Below are 22,504 nucleotides of genomic sequence, written 5' to 3'. Positions count from 1 at the left end.
ATCTGTCCAACTGGCATTTAGTTCCAGACAATGTCCATGCTGTCTGACTTCAGCTCTAACTAAAAAAATAAAAAATAAAAAAATAAAATAAAAAGTAGAAGAAAAGGAATAAGTTAAAGAAAATGCTTAAATAAAGGCTTGACAGTTTTTCATGGCTTCTATTATTTATTTATTTTTATCTCAAAATGCACACAAGATTATTATGCTGACTCTCGTAGACTTGGAGTTTGAAATGCAAAAACTAGGAGACATCATCCACTGTTTGCAAAACTGCAATGGCTGTATAATGTCTTGATCTTGCAGTGCACACTGAGCGTGACAGGCAGGCCTTCTGCATGAAAGCACGGGATGCTTTCTGCGTCCTGCAGAAGATGCAATAAATTCCGTCTGTTGAGAGATGGGGTGTGAATATTTGACCCCAAAAGGCTAAATAGACTGGACATGCATACTGAATTGCTCTGTGATTCTCTCTCAGGCCGCATGTCCGGTGTGAAATCTCAGTGACATGTTGCAGCATACCAATAGTCACACCTGTCCATCATCCGTCAGAGGAGCTGTTTGTTCGACAAATGTCACTTTGCATGATTGAAGCACATTCAAATATTTTGACAGAGTCCACCGGGCCCACAGCATCATGGCATCACTTAAATACTAGCTAATGATGACTTCCTCCTGTCAACAAACTAAACTGCTTTGTACCACAGTTCCAATGGCAAATGTGTTGCTGTGTGTGAGTTAATCAAAAGCTTGTCATTCAAAAAACCTGCAGAGAACATAGAGAGCATATGCAGTAAATTACACACTGAAAGACCTGAAACACAATCCATATCTTCTTGTTGCATCCAGCAGTGTGGCACTATTGTATCAAATAGAATATTATATATAATATAGTGGATTAGCTACAGTATGCCGGTAAAACGAACATTTCTTGTTTTTTTTTATGTCAAAAGAGAACATGTTGTGATGGTGAGAAATAGTCACCCTTCAGTAAGGATCATGGTCCAAGACACCATTAGGATGCAAGCTCCGGCCGGAGTAGTGAATAAGTGACTGAACGGAGCTCAGCAGCAATCTTTGATCTGAATCAACACTCTGCTGCCGTGCCACTGCCAGGAGTATGGCTGTGCATACTAAGCATGAGCAAAGAACACTTCTCTACTCACATTCACTCGCTCACACTTTCATCATTTATACTGTCTGCATGGCACAGGTTTCTTTCAGATTTTCCTGCATTGCAGTGTGAGTTTTTATTTTATTTTATTTGTAATGATTGTAGCACTATATTGACTCCAATACACAAGTTGGACATCGCTTTTTTTCAGACTTTCCGGCTAATCACCATAGAACACTAGATAGAAAATGAAGACATTTCAAGGCCTAAATGACTATACGACTCCAGAGAAGCAATTATACTATTGATGAATAATGAAACAATTACAACTGCAGATGTAGTAGATGTACCGCGGGACTCCATACAACACCTGTTTTGACTAAGTCAAAGTATTTTTTTATGGTTGTAGAAAAGGCAACACGTCGTGAGGGAATATTGAATGATTGCTGAATGGTTTGCATTTCTCAGCAACATTGATTAATTTCAATGATTTGTTGTATGTTTACATAAACTATGTATTTGCTTTGTGATTTTAATTTCACATGACCTATGTATGCTAATCAGGTTGGATTTAGTAGATTATTATTATTTTTTTTTTTACTATTTCAGATCTCAACAAAACCTAGAAATTTGATCTCCTTCAATTTTGACATTTTATTTTATAACAGTACAATCATTGATTAAACTATTTGTCAACTTCCCCAATATCTGGTAACAATATACTCTAACGTGACATTTCTGTATGGAAAGTGCGGTATAGTCCAGAAAATGAAAATACTGTGTTTGTCTCGACTTGACCCGATCTGATCTTGTGTTCAAAAATCGGGAGTGATCACGTGATTTTCACCTTAAACGTGTTGGCTGAAGAAGATTGGATTTGTAAATTTTCTTAATTACTAAAGTCGATGTTTGACCTCAAGTTTGAACACCCAAGCAAAGCCGAACGTACCTTGAACGGGTAGCCGAGTGAAGCCGAGCAATGCCAAATGCTCACGTTGCGGTCATTGACACGAAGCACTGCTTATTTCCAGTCAGTGAGTGAACACTCGCGGAGGTGCTCTGTACATTTGCGAGTGCATTTCAATTTTTTCAGGACAATTTTCTTCAACATGGGCCCAAAGAAAGACAGCGGTGCCAGTGGCAGCAAAGGAAAACGTACAGTGCTACGAACTACAGTGGATGTAGGAAGGATCTTATCGCGCCGTTGTAACTACTGTGACTGACTGCTTCCGTAAATACTGGTACGAGGACCCCTCCTTAGCTGTTCAACAACGTGCCTGACGTTAAGAGCGCACGCAAGGACCCCATAGTAGTCTAACAATATGCCCAATGTAAAATACACCATTAAAGAAACGTAGCATTTTTTTATCCACTGATGCCATCACACCACAACACAAAAGGTGAGGTATTTTTTATTATGTAAATACCATACCGGGTCTACATGTAAAAAAAAACATAATCATTTTCTTTTTTGGGGGCTTGGGAACGGATTAATGGCATTTACATTATTTCCTATGAGAAAAAATATTGCGGTGGTTGAACAATTCGGACGTTGAACATTTCACAGGAACAAATTATGTTCAAACCCCGAGGTACCACTGTATGTGTATGTATATCTATCTATCGGCCTAAAATTTTCGGTGCATCACTAATATATATATATATATATATATATATATAGGTCGCTTAAAGCAATGGTAGTTATTAAGAAAAAAGGCCAGCAGGTGGCAGCAGAGTATAAGAGATCAGCCAGGGCCATGTTGCAACAAGCTCTTTTTGCCGGTGTTTTCAATAGGTTTGTGAATAATGATCAAACTTAGCTAAACATTTTTTCTTTTCTTCTTTTTTTAAATATTTTGTTTTTTTGACACACCTGCCCCCAGCGGGGCCCTTCCCAACCGGGCGAGGGCAGGAGGCGCACCCGGCCACCAAACCCCCACCCACCCCACCGGGACCCCGGCGGACATATGGGACCAGCCCGGCGGGGCGATAGGGCTCGCCCCCGGATACTGGGGCCCGCCCGAGGTGCCAGGAGGCCCACCGGAGCGGGGCAGGCACAACATCCCCACCTACCCGCCCGGCCCCAGGAGCCCCGAGACCCGGGCCATGGATGGAGCCCCCGGCCCAGGGGAGGAAGAGGAAGGCGGACAGGGGAGGGGGAACAGATGGGGGAAGGAGACGACAAGAAGGGCAAGGGGCAGCGGCAGGGCCGCAGAGAGAGGGGGAGAGGAGGAGGAAGGGTGATAAGGGAGAAGGGACAGGGAGACGGAGGACGGGCGGGAAGAGGCGAGGAGGGAGAGGCAGCAAGGGGGAGGAAGGGGGAGGGAAGAGGGAACCACGGGGCACCCCGGAGGCCCACAGGCCCCGAACCGCGTCGCCCCGGACACCAGGGAGAGCACCGCAACACAGCACCCCCCAAGAGACCCAGGGAACGGCCAAGACGCAGCCACCACCCAGCAGCCAACAGAGGGGCAGAGCCGCCCAAGCTCAGCCAGGGGGGACAGCACCTATAGAATTAACCCACTGGCATGCAGTGAATCTGAATATTAACCCTTAGTGCCCATTGGAGGTGAATCTTGAGGAGTTGGTGACTGTAAGGTGTCGTTTGATGTAGTCTGCTTGATCCTGCTGGCCGCAACTGGGTTCCTGACTTAAAAAAACTTAGCTAAATTCTAACTATATTCTAATACTAATTGCTGCAAATCAGAAACAGATACAAATATACTATTTTTTCCTTTCTTTTGGTAAGTTTTTATAGCAATAAAACACAATATTCTGTGGGCCTTGCGTGGGAGCGATGCGGGTTACTTCAGTGAAAATGGCTGGGAGTGAATGAGTTAAAAACAAATGACTTGGGCTCGGACTTGGGTGCAAAAAAAAGTTTTGTATTTTTTTATATTGCAGCTGGCAGGATACGACAATTTCCTTTCACATCAAAAAGCTCTGAAAATAATAACATATTTGTTGATGTTCATGACAAATAAATTTCATACAGCACAGCTGCTCAGCAACAGTAAAAGTGATAAACCTGAGTCAATGTTATTATGAGAGCACTACAATCCTGTCAACACTGTGATTTAAGGAAGAAATCACCAATGCGGACATTTATGAAGAGTCATGTTGAAGAGTGGGGTTATGGAAAAATCTCATCATGCCAAAACTGATTTTGCTTCCCAACGCCAACAGACAACGAGGACGTACTGACACCACAAACATGACATCCTCATGTTTTTCTCCAAACCAGTTGTAATGGAGCCATGTCTTCTAAAGGTTAGGGTTTCATATGATCTGTGGTGGTTCAAGAAAACTGATCTTGTCTCTGGCTAACCACAGGAAATCTGTTTTAGTCATAATGGGGTTTATTATGAGCAGGGTGGAATATAGTCTAGTCTAGTGCGGCCTCCGTCTCCCATGACATCAGGGAAACACTATCACGTGCTGCACATTGTTCTTGTATTGTCCTTTGGTACTTAAAGTTACAAAAATGAATTTGGGGACAAAGTTATTTTCACCTCCAAGCAAATTCTGCCTGGAAGTCTTTTGTGATTGCTTTATAATTAACTTGCACATACAGGAGTTGTCCCATTATGGCTTGCAGTATCAAGTATCTATATTAATAGAGTTGAAGTCAGTTTGGAATTTAAGGATCCTGCTAAAATACTCAGCAACACAAGAGGGCCTGTTGTTTTCACCGTCCACCTGTTTCATGTCTGTCATCTCCTCAGAACACAGAGCTGCCGTAATGAGCAGTCTGAGGACAGTCCACGCTTGGCATAGATTCACATGGAGATTACATTTGGTAACCAAGTATAAAGATTAAAAAGGACAATTTTTGTCATTTTCATACAGTACATTTGAATTGTGTGAATTTGCATTAAATCTTAAACGAGAAATATGAACAGTAAATCTAGGGATGTTCGATAAAAAAAATTCTGACCGATACCAGTACAAGTACTCAACTCTTGACTTGCCATGCTAAAAGCCATGAACAGACACCGATACAAAGTATCGATACCAATAGTAATTTTGATACATAAAATGCCCAACCCCGTTGCCCAAAAAAATAATGACAGATAATTTTAAAGAAAGAACTATACCCCAATACAGCATCTTTCCTCAAAATTGCATGTAATTAGTAGCAATTTTCTATTGTTCTAATTTCTAGTTCCTGATTGTATAACTGCTACAAAAGGGCCGTCGTGAGTACCGATACCTTGAACATCCCTAATTAAAACAAATGTCCCAGGTTTGTCACAAAGATGTTATTAAGGCAAATGAGCTATTACTCATGCTGCCTTCCTCTACTGCGGGGTGTCCTAATATTATGCCCTTGACCACGGTATTCTGATTAATATTGTGTTTGTGCAATATAAATAAATCAGCACAATTCTCCTGTTTCTATACATCTCAGGGGGCGACCATTTTGCCACTTGCTGTCGACTGAAACTGTTGCGGTTGCTCAGGGCTCATGTAATGAACAATCACAGCTCAGCATGCGAACGTCACATGACCAAACTCAGAAAAAAAGGTGAGCCGTGATTGGTCGTTATTTATCTGTGCCCTGAGCATTTGCTGTGTTGTAATTTTCAGGCAACGGCAAGTAGCAAAATGGCCGCCCCCTAAAATGTATAAAAAATGAGTGGATTTTGTTGCTTAATTCATATTCCAAAAACAATATTAATCAGAATGCCATGTTTAGTCTAGTGGGGGCGCATACAATATATGCTGTAAAAACATTTTGGGGTTGACTTTGGTGTAAGGCATGCAGCTTCAGGTTAGTTAGTTCGTTAGGTAAAGCCAGTGGTGTAGTCTAGGGTATACGCGGGTATACGGCGTATACTCACTTCTTTTCAGTCAGTTTTGCGTCTACCCACTTCTGAATCCTCCTTGATGTGCGCCATTCAGCCATGACCTTCTAACTGGCTGGCCTGCACTCGCTGCCTTAATGGTTAATTAAAGGCATTAGAACTGATGCGCCAATCAGAGAAGGAATAGGGCGGGCGGGTCATGAAGAGGAATCTTTTGCTAACACGTAAGGTGCTAACGCCACTCTAGTTGTTTGACAGGTCACTGCGTGTCCTTGAAAGTTGTGCGATGATTGGAAATGTGAGCGGGGCAGAAATTAAATAAATGTGAGTGTAAGCAGTGAGTGACGGCATGTATAGAAAGAACATACTGTAAATTCGATGAAAACATCATTCCCAGGTAAGTTTTTAAGGTTGTTTCCAAACAAATCGTTGTTTTAAATTACTAATTATTAGAATTGCGAAAACAAGACTGAATGCAAACGCTAGAAATTAAAAAAAGTGCCAAAAATTCGCAAAAAAGTTTTTACGCATGGAGGGGGTGGATTTTGTAGCGTATCGAAAAAAGGAAAATGCTAATTTTTGCTATGGAAACAGGTTTTGCGAATAAACGCTGACAAGACCAGATACACGTCACATGTTTTGACCGGATATTATGTCACACAAACGTTTGTAGTCCCAAAGCAATAGCGGATGATAAAGTAAGGTATGTTTGGGGCGACGACGAAACAGAAATCTTTTTGGAATGAATTAAAGAAGTAAACATTAATACAATTTTAAATGGAAAACAGCAAAAGAAACGCTATGGTTTATCAAGAATTACAAGCGCAAACTCATACGACATTGTTGCACAGTCTCTTCCTGGTCTTCTTCTTATTTTAAATTACTGGTGGATCACATCTCTATGGTGTATAGTCCCCTCTCAATATTCGCAAAAAAACAGATAGAAACGGGCATAAATTGCATGTCCGTTTTGCGCATTTTCAGTAAATTTGCTTTAAAAATTTGAAACAATTGGATGGAAACCCCACTAGTGTCTATGAAGCTTCCCCCCTTATTTTTAGGTCTAGATAACGTGAGCAAAGTTACTTTTATAGTATTTTATAGTAGATAACATACTATTCATGTTTGTGTCATAAATACATTTTACATTACAAACTGCTCCTAAACAAGTAACGATAAATTTATTATTGTGAGTACTAAATGCTGGCTTGTTCTTGCATGTCGCTGTTTCTAAAACAGGGCGCATTTCTAAGCTGAAAAAAAAGAGGGGACAATTCAGAGTATATCCACTTCTCCAGGGACCACTACACCACTGGTTAAAGCCATTAAACTATGTTTTAGCAACTAAAACTCAATAGGGCTCAAATTCAAACTGGTTCTCAGACACAAAGGAGGCACCTGAGTGAACGGACACTCACTCACTGACACTCACAGATTGTGTTGACTCATTCATGCTGGACGTGGAATGATGATGTAATTGCCAAACCGTTAACATCTTAAGGTGGTGGGAGCCAGGCAGCCTTTGTCTGCTGGTGACTGTTATTGCAGTTGGCTGAAAGCGTAGTGTTCGGATGTTGGAATGCTCGACAGTGGGCATGAGCCAGAAGAGTCCCTGGCATCTGCTGCCATGGTAGTTCACCCCCTCCCCTCTGCTACAGCTACATTTATAGGCTTAGATGGAAGAGTGGGGGAGAAAGACAAAAGACTGAGGGACAAGCCGGACAATTGGTAAAGACAGAGGTAAAATAACGGTCAGTTTGTAAGTTCCTCCCACACATAAATTGAGGCAGAGGTGTGTGTGTGTGGGAAAGTGTGAAGCTATAAAGTAGCCTTACAGTAAATCTCAGCCAACCTTTTTCTCAGTCACTGAGCTGCCATTAATCTTGGATGTTTGCCTGTTTGTTTGCAACGGATTATAAGGCGCCTGAACTAATGAGTTTAAGACCAGAAACTTGAACTCACTCCAGCAAGACTGAGGTGAAAGGGAGGTGGAAAAGCAAAATAATGGGATGGAAACTCACACAGACACAAATTATAGTAGGTGTGCAGTTTCTGCAACCTCGAGAAAGAGTAATGTGGCGACAATTAGGTTGTGACTTTGACTGCATATAGACAGAATTAAAGGTGCCCCACATATGCGGTGAAGAGGAGGAGATCTTGTGGTTTCAGGCATCGTATGAGCCCGCACAAGCCTGACTAAACAGGATTACGCTCAATTAACCGTGGCCAGGCTTGTTGTTTTCAATCAGACCATGACAGTTAATTTGGTGCAAGGTTCCTTGTTGCTGTCAACTGACTAAACTGTGAGCTAAATTTAGGCAGGACTTTGAGAGCACCTGAAATGAACTCTGACCTGAAGTTGTGCCAGTCTAAACAAAATAGCTAAAACTGGCTACTTTAGACAGACCTTGTGTGAAATTTGTTTCATGCAACTTGCGAGTTCCAGCAACAAGGTCTCCAATAGAATGTATACTGTATACTGAACAGCAACGAAGGGATTGATGTAAGACAGTGCCTCTCAAATAGGGGGTCTGCAACGGTGCGATGCCAGGCTCATGGGGGTGTGTGGGGTGGGAGGCTGGATGTAACCCCAGGGAACATGTTTTTTCTTGCCATACTAGAGTAAAGTGTAATTGCACATCCACTACAATAGGTGGCAGTGGCGCTCTCATTGACTACGTTTACATGCAGTCAATATTCGGGCTAAGGTTAGAATTCCGGTTTCTGATAAATCGAGGTATCCCATTTACATGCGTGGCGGACAGAGTTACTTAACCATGTAACTCTGTCCGCCACACATTTTAACGTGTTACCTTGATTATTTCAGAAACCAGAAATTTGAACACTAAGGAACTTTCAGTTTACGTTATGGTGGTGCCATATGGACAAAAGCGGTAATGTTATGCTTGAAGGAAGATTATTTCCCATGAGGACAAGCGCATTCAGCACATTTGTAGTTTTGCTCTACCGTTTTATCGGCACAGTCGAGGAAAATACCAAAACAAAGAAAACTCCACCCATGCACACAGTTTGATTATGCTTTGCACTAGAGTTACGCTGGGAACAAAAATAGAGCCTCTAATGTTCAAACAGATAAACTTTATTGTTTCTTCACTTTAGAAGTTGGTAACTTTGCAAACAATTGATGGAAAGCCAAGCCGTCTTCAACGTTCAGGCTGTGATGCATCTAACTTTTGTAATTCAAAGTCTGTGTGCTGTTACGCAGTACCTGTATTAGATTTTTGGATGGTTGTTTTTAAAATGCTTTTTAAGAATATTTTTGTTGACTTTTTACCACACTATGCTTACATCGTTTTTATTTATTTATCCTGCACACAAGAAATGCACAAATAAGAAAACACATTAAAATTGATTAAAACTAAGAAAATTAAAAACATATAAAAATATAATGAAAATTCCCAAACTATTATAACCCTGGTCACGAGTATTGACGAGGCTAACATTCTGTTATTATTATTTGTTATTGTTTTTTTTGTTTTTTGTTATTAGGGCTCCGTAGAGCAGAGGTGGGCAATCTCGGTCCTCGAGGGCTGGAGGCCTGCAGGTTTTTGATTTTTCTCACTTCCAGCACAAGCTGATTCCAATCAACAGTATTGTTATCAGGCTTATAGAGTTTGCTGATGAGCTGATCATATATCAGCTGTGTTGGAGAAGGGCAACATGCAAAACCTGCAGGACCTCGATGCCATGCCTTAGAGGATGGCTTGTAAAGTCAGTAAAATACAGAATTTATTCAATTAACAAAATCTTTATCCATCAATTAATTTTATTTATATTGTGCCAAATCAAATAAATATTTGCAATGGTGATTTAATGAGTAGATCTATGGAATACAAAGCTGAAAACTCAAAACATCCTTCTAACAGACACATTCTTTGTGAGAAGCAGAATGTAAATTGTTTAGTTTTGATCAGACACGTTAGTGCAGTACATGCCAACTATATTTCCAGTTGGTTTATTAACTCTAGAAAGCAATGCACTTTACCCTGACTCCACTGCATTGTTTGACACATTCACAAATGTGCAAATGGTCTGTGTAATGCTTTTACGATGATGCAAATCTTCAAAGCTAGGATGCGTTTGTCGGCTTGAGCAGAAAATACACACTATCTGTCTCAGTTTGTTTAAATTCTCCCAACATCAATCCTGACATATTTGCTTTCTTTGGAAACTGTTTTTTGGACTACAATCTAAGTAGTACCCTCTGGATTTAGCTGTGCTTCCATTTGTCTCGATTGACCAAAATGGAGAATGTGAAATGGACTGAAGATCATAAATGGGTAAACATTCAAGCTAGTGTGGTATTGTTTTTTTTTTATAGGCCAAATAAGTTGCCTTTGCCCTATTTTCCCCTTTGTATCTGATTTTATGAGGAGATAATGTCGTTTGATCATAAAACGATTACAATTAGAGTGTTTCCTACAGAATTGAAATCTACTTGGGTTGGTGGACTTGGGGTTAGGGGGAGGGGGGGTTGTCAGTCCTGTACTTGCGTGATCTCTTACCTCATGATCAACTAGTGAGTGGCGGCGAACTAATGTTACATGCGGTCGCAACACGTTATATATATATATATATATATATATATATATATATATATATATATATATATATATATATATATATATATAGAAAAAAATAATTAAATTTTCTTGAAAACTCTGAATTAGGACTTTGTGTAAGGATGCTTAGTGTATGCATGCATGTATGTATGTATAATAGACAATTTTGAGTCAAAATAGCGGTGTTACTCTGTGAAATGACTCATTGTTCATTGAAAAGCATTGGACTTTGGATCGTTGTAATTTGATATGTGAGGATTATTTTCATTCCAAAATGTGATAAAATATTGTTTGACTACTATAACAATCTACTTGGTTTATATGATAATCGCAGGCAAAAGCAATACAATCCACCGTTTGTTTTCACCGTACAAAGGAAGCATTTGCATTGCGGAAATATCAGAAATGCCCGGATGTTCGGAATTGTCAATAGACCACTTCTCCTGGCTGACGTATGACATATCCATCCATCCATCCATCCATCCATCTTCTTAACCGCTTAGTCCTCACAAGGGTCGCGGGGGGCGCTGGAGCCTATACCAGCTGGCTTGGGGCAATAGGCGGGGTACACCCTGAAACTGGTTGCCAGCCAATCCAGGGCATAGCGTATGGCATAGCGTAGCGTAATTCATTTACGGCTCTGTTTAGCAAATCAATTTTTCAGTGGCAAGCGGTGACCTTTGAGAGTGGGCATGCTGGAGTGACACATACAATATGTTAACACCCGCTAACATTTTGGGGATATTTTTATTATTAATTTTAATATGAAATATAATTTGATTACTATTACATACCACTGTGTTGGTATAAAATTAAAGCGGAAATATTCAGGACTGACGCAGGTTGATGCACAAACACTGTAATGTAACCAGCTTCGTGGTAAGTAAAATGACACAATCACATGCCCACAAATTTGCCAATACGTTGGAATTTACAGTATTCGGAACTGGCTTGTGCCCATGAAGTGGGCTCAACCCGGTGTTACAATTTGGGTGGCACGAAATGATGTTGTGGCACGCGGCTAGCACACAAGGAAGAGGGAAGTGGTGGAGAAAGGGGCACACTGTAAAGGGTGGACATGTTGGTGTAACGACATACGAGTGGGGCAACACTCGATGAAACACACTACACTATACCTCAACAAAGAAACAAAACAGAAGAGAGCTGACACTCTCGAATGTCGGGCCACTCTCCCAACCTTCCAAACTGCCCAAGTGCAATGTCGAATGAATAATGATTTGATAAATGAATGGGTGAACTATGGCGCAAGTCAACACGAAAGAGTAGTGGGTTAAAAATGATCGGACAAATTTATGTCTAAATTGCACTAAAACAAAAGGACAGCGGAACAAGCACACAACACAAGAGGTACATAGCGGCTGGCTACAAAACAAACGAACAAAGTGGGGGGGGGGGGGGGGGGGCACTAACATAAACAGCCAGACCGCTCATGACCTAACCACCAACCTTTTAAGCTGTGGCCACTAATGACCACAGCTGGTCCCGCACCTGAAGCGAGTACAGCAAACGCTCCTCCCTTGCCCTGATTGGTGGACAGAGTCGGGAACAAGATCCACCAATCAGGGAGGAGCACTCACACAGCCCGCATCCACCACTCACAACCACAAAAAACAAAACAAATGGCCACGAAACATCGTGGACCGTAACACCGGGAGAGGAAAAAATTACATTGCAGCGGAGCCACAAGAGGTTTCAACCAACAATCAAGTTTGCTAACCTGTGAACAGCCAGCTAGCCATTTTAGTTTCTCGTACGCCCTGGCTTGAACGTGACGGACACAATTCTTCCCCGTTATTGTGAGGATTTACTTCAGTAGAATGGCCTCCTGAAATTATATTCTTCTTTTCCTCAAAAGTTCACCGGGAAAATGTCACTCATTGTGACTCAGCAATGAACTGAACCACTGACTGTTTACTGCAGAACATTTCAAATAAGCCTATTATGCACATGCACGTTGTGGCAGATAAGCTGTGTCACTGAGAGCTTTTTTGCCCTTCATGTGCACGTACAGTCAACAGCCTCTAGGAACTGACACAACTTGATATCTCATTGCGCATGCGCAAAACAGGCTTTTCAGCTTTCCGCGATGAAACCAGGACAAATTACACAGGAATTTAAGACCAAAACAATAGAACTAAGGTATTGTATAATAGAGGACACTGACAGATAAATATTTGTAATGATTTTATTGAAGGGCTTGGGCATGCACTGCATTTATAGCTTATATTGACCGCTCGCCACTGACATTTTCTTTCCCGAGTCCAAACACTAATTACTTTGCCTGCTATTTTGCTGTTCAGTTGGATCTTCTCCACTTTAACGCTGTTCCAAAAAGTGGACTCGATCACCGAAGCAATGCGGCACTTAATTCATATGTTAGATGTGCTAGCCATGTCAAACTTAGATTAGCTTAGCCCTTAGCATGACTTTTTTACCTCATCAGAATGATCCTTGTCAGAAGTGTATCTCATTCGCAAAGGTGATGATTGCTGACTTCGGAGTGACTCCACCACAGCCACGGCAAAAGCTAACTGAAGCTCATTGCAAGCTAACTCGTTCAGCGTAGGTAGCACAGAGCTTTGCCTCAACTTCCGACTAACGCGGTGAGCAAAGTGAGCGACGCAACCTATTGAAGCTTTTTGGGAGGTCTCAGCGGTTGATTCCCATGTTTTGCTATTCAACGTGTTTTAATGAGGCGCAAAATGCAAATTTTGTCTCAAAAAACTCTGATGCGGTGCTTCTTATTTCGAGCCTTGATGTATCTATTTATGTATGTTACACACAGTAGGCACTGTATGGATTTTGGTGTGATTTTCTGGCGTTATGATTCCCTGTAGTAGACCTGTAGTCTATGACTGTCATGGCACCTTGTTGCATAATTTGATGGAGGAGATATTTGTACGCAACCACTCACCTGCACACATTGTATTTGCTGTTGGTTGGGGCCTGAAAAAACAACAACTGGAGATTTAAAAAAAAACCCTGCAGTTAAGTTCTTGTCCAGATGTTCCTGCTCAATTACCGTCAAAGAAAACAGCTGTGTGTAAGTCAGGGTATGCAGTTGCATACACATCTGTGTGAATGTGTATGTTTTATTATTGTGTGCAGACCCCCAGGCGATTACTGAGAAACAGGAGCTTTCGTCTCACAAAAGCAGCTACTTCAGGTCAGAACAGGAATGCCACTATTATAAATACAGGCTGATTGTGCTCATGCCCCCCCAACAAAAAATGGTCTAAAGCCTTTAGCCTAGTGTAAATCTGAGGGAGCAAATCCCTCGTTAACTGCAGCGCAAGCAGTTATGTTCATGGCCCTAATTTACACCCAGGAGGAATATACCCTTTAGATCTGCTTCATGCTGCTGCTGCCTTTTGCTTGACTCAGACATTGGCTTCTTGCAAGGATCAGTCTCAAGAGTACTTCTTTCAATCTATCTCCTCTTTGCCTCCCATCTTTTCACCCACTCTACTCTCACATTCCATTCTCTTTGCATCCAGTTAAGTCTGGTGCACACAAAATATTGGGTTGATTTTGATCCTGATTCTCATTTTCCAATCAAAACCTACGGAAGAGAATTAGGGCCAGTGAAGAGAGGGGAAAAAAGGATGGCAGAATTCTGACTTTATTCTCAGCATTCTGTCTTTAAAGTAAGAATTATGACTTTCTGACTTCCCCCCGCAATTCGTAGCTCTATGTCACAAAGTCAGAATTTTTTATTTTAAAGTCGGAATTCCAAGATTAAAGTCAGAATTCAGAATTCTGATATTAAAGTCAGAATTCTCACTTCAAAAGAAACCCTGACTGTTATAACAAGTTTACTCTTTATTATTTGGTTGTTACGAACATATCCATGAGATAAATTTTTCAAAAATCATGTCCAGTTTAATACATTTTGTAGAAACTTTATTTGGTAAGCCTCGTAGCGTTCCTAAAGAAACAACATGCGACCAGGAGAGTCACCCTCCCGCACGCCGTGCTCTCGTCATTCACCAGACACATTCAAGAGTTTTGAACGTGCGATGGAGGCATACCTTGCTTTCCTTATGGTTTCACATTGCTCGACAAAGAGCCAACCGCCATTCTACGTCACTACGCACGGAATGCGTTGCGATGTAATTAACAGTGGCGGCGTACATCCAAATAAAGTTTCTACAAAATTTATTAAACTGTAAATGATTTTTTTTTTTATTAATCTCATAGTTATGTTGGTAACAACCAAATAAATAGAGCAAACTTGTTATGACAGTCTGGGTTCATTTTAAAGTCAGAATTCTGAGAATAAAGTGAGAATCCTGCCAACCCTTTTTTTCCCCCTCTTCACTGCCCCTAATTCTAAACTGTAGAGCTGGTTAGTTTAAGACTCGAACGATTATACCCACTAATTGTGCTGTGCTTGGAAAACATCGAAGGCCTACAATTGTAAATATTAAATATTAAAAAGTCTGTTGTGTGTGGTCAACACACAGCAAATCGCTCAGTGTTAAATTTCCAGTGTTCGATCAAATATGCAGTAAGCAGTGTTAAAGTTACACTGTCAGAGTAAATCTCCTGGTGTGGATGTTGGGTGTAACCTGAATAGTACTAACTTGAGTGTTAAATTGACCACACCCCACAGGAGCCATTGTTTCAAGCCTTTTATTTCAATTGTGCGATACATCTAGTTGTTGCTGTGGTTGTTGTTAGGGTGGCGTGGCTCTGTGGAAGAGTGGTCGTCTTGGAACCCTGACATTGTGGGTTCAATCCCAGGTCCGTGTGATTGTCGAAGTACCCTTGAGCGAGATACTAAACCCCGAGTTGCTTCTGATGCTGCGTCATCAGTAGGTGAATTGGTTATCAAAATGTAAAGCACTTTGAGGGCGCCATGTTAAGTACCATTTACCAGAATGAAGTTTTGTTTGGCTGTGTTAAATTTTTAACACTGACACTAGTGTAGAGTACTTTCAACACTACTTAAGTTGATTTTTAACACGATACAATGTTGGAGTAACACTGGTTAAATGTGAAAAAGGTAACACTTTAAAAAGTGTAAGATTTACAATAATTGGTGTGGACACTTATAAACACTTTTCTAGTGTTAGCTCTAGGAAGCAGATGAGATATATACTTGGGATTTGGGACCCTGCAAATAAATATATATTTGGTCCCCATTTTCTCAAAGTTAAGATACTTTTTTAGGGCCCCTTTTAGTCTTGTCATCATAATTTTTCTCCTCCTTATGGCACCCTTGCTCCAAAGCATAGGCACTTAACCCTGATTGATATTGTTTTGCTATGCATTTTTTCCCCGGATTGCTTTGAGATATTCTATTTATTGTCTATTTATTTATTATGTGTGGTGGTTTTGCTCAAGAATTGAAATATTTCCACTACAATGTAAATAAATATAAAGTCCAATGATGATAATTTCTAGAGAAAAAGAGAGGATGACAGTGGATGAAAGTATGACAACCGGAAATAGTTTTGCTAGCTGAAATTCTAGTAAGCTTGGCAGTTGAGTGCTGGCATACAGTCAATTGCTGTGAATTGAATGGCAAACTACGTTGTCCTGTTGAGCCTCTTTTTAAATCACACTGACTTTCAAAGGCTGATGAGGGGGGGAAAAAAACGGTAGTCTTTTATTTCTGTGTGTCATAGTGAGTGACATCCACAAACAAGAAACTGGATGATCTTCCAATTCCTGCTGTGAGTGGGGTTTCCATCAGATATGCACGGTGATGTGTTGGGGAGAATGAATGCTATAATTTTGTATAATCAGGTCTACATTGTTTTTTTCCCCCTCCGATTTATGCTTGAGCAGTAGCTTGACAGAAGTCATTGGGACTCTAGAGCTCGTGCATACTAATCTGAACACTGACATCAATATTCATGCCATCCGTCTGTTCCCACGCTACAGAGTATTGTGTGTGTGTGTGTGTGGGTGTGTGGGTGTGTGGGTGTGTGTGTGTGTGTGTGCACTGAAGAAATGGAGGGCTATATACAAGGAAAAATAACATAATGCTATCACAGAAACTAAATATGGATGAAATTGTGTGCTTTTGTTTGTTCTGTTTTGCGCTCCTATCTGATCACATAGTAGCCTACTCAATGTGTGTACATGTTTACCAATACTTAAAACGGATATTGTGTTTGTGTGTGTCAAAGCAGAGCGGCATAGTTAACATTTAATATTCATCTCATTAGATAACACAACTATGCAAATTTAGCCAAGCTGCTATGTATTGTGTTGTCCCCACATTCCACTCTGATCAGTAATAACAACCCAGTGCTTTTATGTCAAAATCAGATCAGATTTTTTACTTTGATGAACGACTCAAACTAAAGCAACAAGATTGACCTTACAAATAATTTTTTTTTAAATGTCACTTGATTTGTAATGTAATAAACTTATCATAAATTAAAATGATACAAATTAAAAAGAACAACACCCTTGTCAATGCCGAGGTCACATATCCTCGCACCCTACTATTTGTGCAATCTGTTTATGTTAGCCACTACCAGTAATATAAAGTTAAAGTCAAAACTAGTCACACACAGACGCACGATTAGCCAGTCTCATTCTCGGAGCCCGGCGAGTCAATTTGCTTCCGCAATGTCAAGCATGGGGTTGCGCGTTTCGAACTACCTTGATTTTAATGCAAATGAGGCCACTACGATTGGCCGGGAGTCTACTACATTCCATCCCATAGCGGCACACAATGGCGTAAACGCCCCATTCAAGCAGTGCCCGTCTACGAAAACACCAAAAGAAAGAAAACTCCACCCATGCGCACAGTAAGACTTGTGATGGCCTCTAAAATAGAGGGCTTAATTGTGTGCGTGTGTGTGTGTGTGCGTGCGTGTGTGTGTGTGTGTGTGTGTGTGTGTGTGTGTGTGTGTGTGTGTGTGTGTGTGTGTGTGTGTGTGTGTGTGTGTGTGTGTGCTTGTGCACCCACAAAGCACAGAATGTGTCCCCCACACTGACCCAATGCCCCCCTCCCGGATGTGCTCTGATGCCGACACTCCAAAGACATTTTGGATTGCAAGGGCTCACTATAAAAAAACATTTTTGTTGTGCAAAAGTAAATAACAACTAACGGTAATTAAATATATAAAATTACCATACTACTATATACAATATAACTACTTTTGATTTTGAATCAGTCAATAACATTGTGTAGAATCTTTTGTTCAGCCTCAGGAAAAAGTAGTTTTCAACAATTAGTCAGATCAATCTGCATGAAATATAAATATTTTGTCGTTTTAAATGAGAGTTGCCCATAGTCCCCCAGTTATAGCAGCATACCACCATCACAATGTTTTGTCTTGTCTAATAACTGCAATGTATTTGTTTTGCTAATGGACATATATTTAGACCTAATTACTTTTTCTAAATCTTTTTTTTTCCAGATGCTAGGAAAATCAATGTTGTTTGCATCAACCCGGATGGTGAACAAGGTAAAAAGCATATTTCTTGCTTGTGCATTATGTTGAAACATTGTATGACATTAACAACACAATAAGATCGTTCTTGTGTGTTATCAGTGTGAATAAGGGACCTCCATTCACTTTGTGCCGTGGCTACATCCCTGCACTGTGCACTTATTTATTAGCATATCAGCATGGTGTCTATTGCTTGTAAATGTATTTGATGAGGGTAAGTGATGGATGCTAGGTGTGCTTGAGTAAGGCCCCCAGCAGTGTGTGAGGTTTATTCTTCCTTGAGGCATTATAATGAGTTAATAACAAAACAAAACAAAAAATGCATAACATTCTTTTCAGATATGGTTCACTTAAAGTGACAGTGTGTAGGATTTCGTGCCATCTAGTGGTGAACTAATAGAATGTAACAATTTTGAAGTACACGCACTACGGTGCCTCAGGGAGACCACAAGCCGTCAGTTACTACCAATTATTACTTGGAACGAGCAAGCTAACAAGAGCCGCTAGCAAGAACTAGTTGGAACAGCTAACAAGAGCGGTTAGCTGGAAAAACTAGCAAAAGCTAGCAAGAGCAACATAGACGGAGAGCAGCGGGAGCTTGAGGCCCCGTCCAGACGGAAGCAAAGCCGGCTTTGTTCCTCAAACAAATCTCGTACACACAGAAGCATTTCAAGACTTGCGTGTGTCCAAAAGAAGACGCTGAGGACGTTTAACGGCTGTAATGTGTATGCCAAGTCTGGAGTGGCGCTGTAGCGCAACCACAGGGAGTTAACGGAAAGCGTAAAAGAAGAATCAGCGAAGAAGAAGAACACATTTTTTCCCAACTTTATTGCAATCTACAGAACAAACATGGCTTTGCATGTATCAAAACAACATGACGAAGACGAACACAGGAGAAGTGACAATGGCGTGTTGAACGTCGGAATAAAGAAGCAAAATATTTTGCTGCAAAAGCATAAGCAAGCTAAGGAGGCTGCACAAAACGACTACGACACGGCTATCCGCCAATGTTGTTGACAGACTGACGGTTCGCGCGCAGTCCCGCGAGAATTGGCGCATACGTCATCAATCTGCGACAATGCGTCGTCATTGAGCTGTGACCATTACGTCATCACTGGAGGAGTGTCCTGCATATGGTGTCCAAACGGAAGCGTACGGGGCGCGTTTTGAAATTTTTCCACTCTGGAGCCCGGTTTCAAAAGTGATCGGTTTCAAGCTCCGAAACTGCGCCATCGTGTGGACGGGTCCTGAATCACGGGATTCAACGATGACCACCTAAGCCCCAGTTGTGGAACGTAAGCAGTGGTCGACCCATTGGGTCCGATGCTAGCTGCAAGCACCATCAGTGGCTAACTATGTTTGCAAAGTTTTTCTCCTCTCTACGGCTATCTGTAGCAGAAGGTTGCAAACATGTCAGCCTCATGTAAGGCGACCTATGTAATACAACTAGCAATTATTAGACCTACGATTATATGAAACAATGTACGTTAAAGTGATAGAACTTCTTTTTTTTTTTGCATATTATTGAAATGAATAGTGGGTTTTCAAAATTAATGAATTATTACTTCACCACTAGATGGCACTAAATCCTACACACTATCCCTTTAAAGAGCATTTTCTTTGTAGTACGAGTTCTATGGACGCCACTAGTCTAAACACAGCATTCTGATTAATATTGCATTTGTGGAATATGAATTAAGCAGTAAAATTTCCCTGTTTTTATCCAACCTAGTGGGTGGCCATTTTGCCACTTGCTGTCGACTGAAAATTACATCACCAGCTCACATAACCACCAATTAAGGCTCACCTGTTTGGTCATGTGACATTCAAACCCTCTGCCATGTTTGGTTGTTATCTGTGCCCTGAGAAACTGTGATGTCATTTTTTATGTCGACAACAAGTGGCAAAATGGTCGCCGCCTTAGATGGATACAAACGGGTGGATTTTGCTGCATAATTCATATTTCACAACAAATACAATATTAATCAGAATGCCGTGTTTAGACTAGTGAGGCCACATAGAACATATTATTTATAAATATTATTTTTTTACTTGACTTAAAAGCAGTGGTGGGCACACTCGGTCCTTGAGGGCCAGAGTCCTGCAGGTTTTGGATGTTTCCCTTCTCTAACACAGCTGATATATGAACAGCTCATCAGCAATCTCTGCATAAGCTTGGTAACGATCCTGTTGATTGGAATCAGCTGCGTTGCAGCAGGGAAACCTCCAAAAGCTGCAGGACGCCGGCCCTTGAGGACATAGTTTGCCCACCACTGCTTTAAAGGCATGTGGCAAACTCAGTCCTCAAGGGCCTGCTGATAGGAGTGCTTAGTGTAAACATTATAATTCTACAGCCACGATAACTATTAGCTTACTAGTAAAACAAGATCACAACATTGCTGAAGACCATTGATCGTACCTTTGGAAAGAGTAAATCCCGCACTGGCGACTGAACAGCTTCCATGGATTGTATACATTTCAATGATTTGAACTTCTGTAGCCAATTCTGCTGGGAAAAAAAAATATTTGTGTGGTCTGTGCATTGTGGGTGGTTTGTTCATTAGTCATCTGCTCATTTATTTGCCCAATGGTTTGTTTGACTCACAGCCATTTTGTTCTATCTGCTCTCATTCCATGGAACTGTTTGAGTTTTCTGTCAGCGCTTGCTATTTTGGAGTTTTTCATAAATTCCGAGTTGTGTAACAGCTGTCACTGATTAGATTCAACATTAATTGTAATTTGGAAGTCAACATTCAGATATCACATGCTAGCTTATGTGCATCTGCCGTGCTTTAAAGTTATTTTGTAATGTAGATGGAAGATTCATGCATTGCTAATGAGATATGCTGAACTTTTGACTTGTTGCCCCCATTGTGTGTGCGTGTTTGTGTCTGTATGCGCACAACTAAAGCAAGAGATGGTAGCACATGCTCCGGTGAGACAATCTCACCGCTGTTCAAATTGCAGCTACTTAGGCCGAACACCTTATCCAACACACTCCACAGTGGATGTGTGTACTGATACATTTTGGTGCCATCTTGCTGAGAATTCCACACTTAACGAGACAAACCAGATGATTTGTTTCACAAAACCAGTGCCACAAAAATAAAATGATCGTTCAATCATATTCTTCATGAGCTTCCAATAAATTGGCTTGTTTTGACACCAAAGGGCATAACACAGTTGGCTTGACCAGCGTTTAGTGTTTGTCTTTGCTTTTTTTATTGAAAAAATTGAAATCGGCTCTCATAGCTCCTCCATTTGAAACAAGGCCTTAAAAAGCCTTTAAAAAGATACTGACTAATCTTGTCTTTATAACGGACCACAACAGTATCAGTTTGGAGTTTGACTTTGTCTTTATTTATCTGTATTCAGAGGTGGCAAATCCAGGTCCAGAAAGTAACAACCCTGCCACAGTTTGGCTTTAGCCCCTTGTGTTAGCTAGCTAGCTCCCTAGCAGGTATCCGAGCACCCGGGGAGCTAGCTAAGGAGCTCGTTAGCTAGCACCTGGAGCTAAAGCCAAACTGTGGCAGGGTTTTTAATTTCTGGACCTGGATTTGCCACCTCTGTCTGCGTTCCCCAATCGGTGAGCCATGAAATCACTGACACAAATATTGTGTCTATAACTTATTTTCTCTAAATCCAGGCGCTGTCATCATGGTTAGAATTCCCAACACCATTTCCTCACAAAGTTTTATTAAAATACAGGGAACTGACCAAGAACCTCACTTACTGAAAAAAGGTAACCTCCAAAAGGACAAACAATCTCCACAGTAATCCATCAATTTTAGCTCCTAAAATTTGCCAAAAGGCGCCTGAAGGACTCTCAGAACGGGAGTGAGAAAATTCAAAAGACAAACAAATGAGCTTATTTTTGGTGCTAATGCCAGATGTTTGAAGACAAAAACCCATTGCTCATCACCTGACCAATACAATGGTGGGGGCAGCATCATGCTGCAGGGATGTTTTTCAGTAGCAGAAACTGGGAGACTTGTCATGATTGAGGGAACATTTGATGTCGGTCAGTACACTAATAACTTCTTTCTTCTTGAGGATATTCCAAAAGGCTGTACTAGCTATTGTCCGTTTGTGCCAGGGCTCTTGAATACTTTACATCTCACATCTTCACAAGTGATTTTTTTTGTACATGTATCTTTTGTTTTCTGTTTTCAAGTAATCTGTCCAGGCAAATCCCAAATCTGAAAGTGGGCGTAGACATTCAGAGCTGTTTATTGTTTGAATAAACAATGTAATAGGACACACCTGCGCAGTAAAACAAAGTCCAATGTTCCAATATTTTTTTTCTCACATGAAAAAATGGTGGGTTTAAATAAAATGTGCTAAATCTTCACACTTGTGCGTCAAGATGCATCAGATGTAAGCGCCTGATAATGTTGACCACTTCTTTGAAATGGTTTCAGTCTACAGCAACAATGAAGAACTTGGTCTCAGTTTTTGAATACTTTTAGAAGGAACTGTTTTACACGCCCCACATGATGCGAACACCATATTCCCAAGGACGGGATTAGATTTCAATGTAGATCAATGTTCCTTATCCATGTC

General features: G+C 40.9%; 1 protein-coding gene across 4 annotated transcripts in view; it reads left to right on the top strand.

The window, feature by feature from the left end:
* fat3a (FAT atypical cadherin 3a) overlaps positions 1 to 22,504 on the top strand; it is a 217,792-nt gene that overhangs the window by 35,055 nt on the left and 160,233 nt on the right. For all 4 annotated transcript variants that reach the window (XM_086080277.1, XM_086080276.1, XM_086080278.1 and 1 more), the window contains one exon: positions 17,909 to 17,956. Coding sequence is in view for 1 of the 4 variants with exons in the window: in XM_086080275.1 (XP_085936401.1) it covers positions 17,909 to 17,956 (48 nt within the window). In the remaining 3 variants the exon portion in view is untranslated. The remainder of the gene's footprint in view (positions 1 to 17,908; positions 17,957 to 22,504) is intronic.

This window comes from Leptonotus elevatus, chromosome 7 (genome assembly GCF_054856555.1).
Source record: "Leptonotus elevatus isolate MCC_2025b chromosome 7, RoL_Lele_1.0, whole genome shotgun sequence".
In the NCBI taxonomy this organism is placed as follows: Eukaryota; Metazoa; Chordata; class Actinopteri; order Syngnathiformes; family Syngnathidae; genus Leptonotus; species Leptonotus elevatus.
Note: the sequence above shows the minus strand (reverse complement) of the source record. Positions and strands in the feature narration are given on the sequence as shown.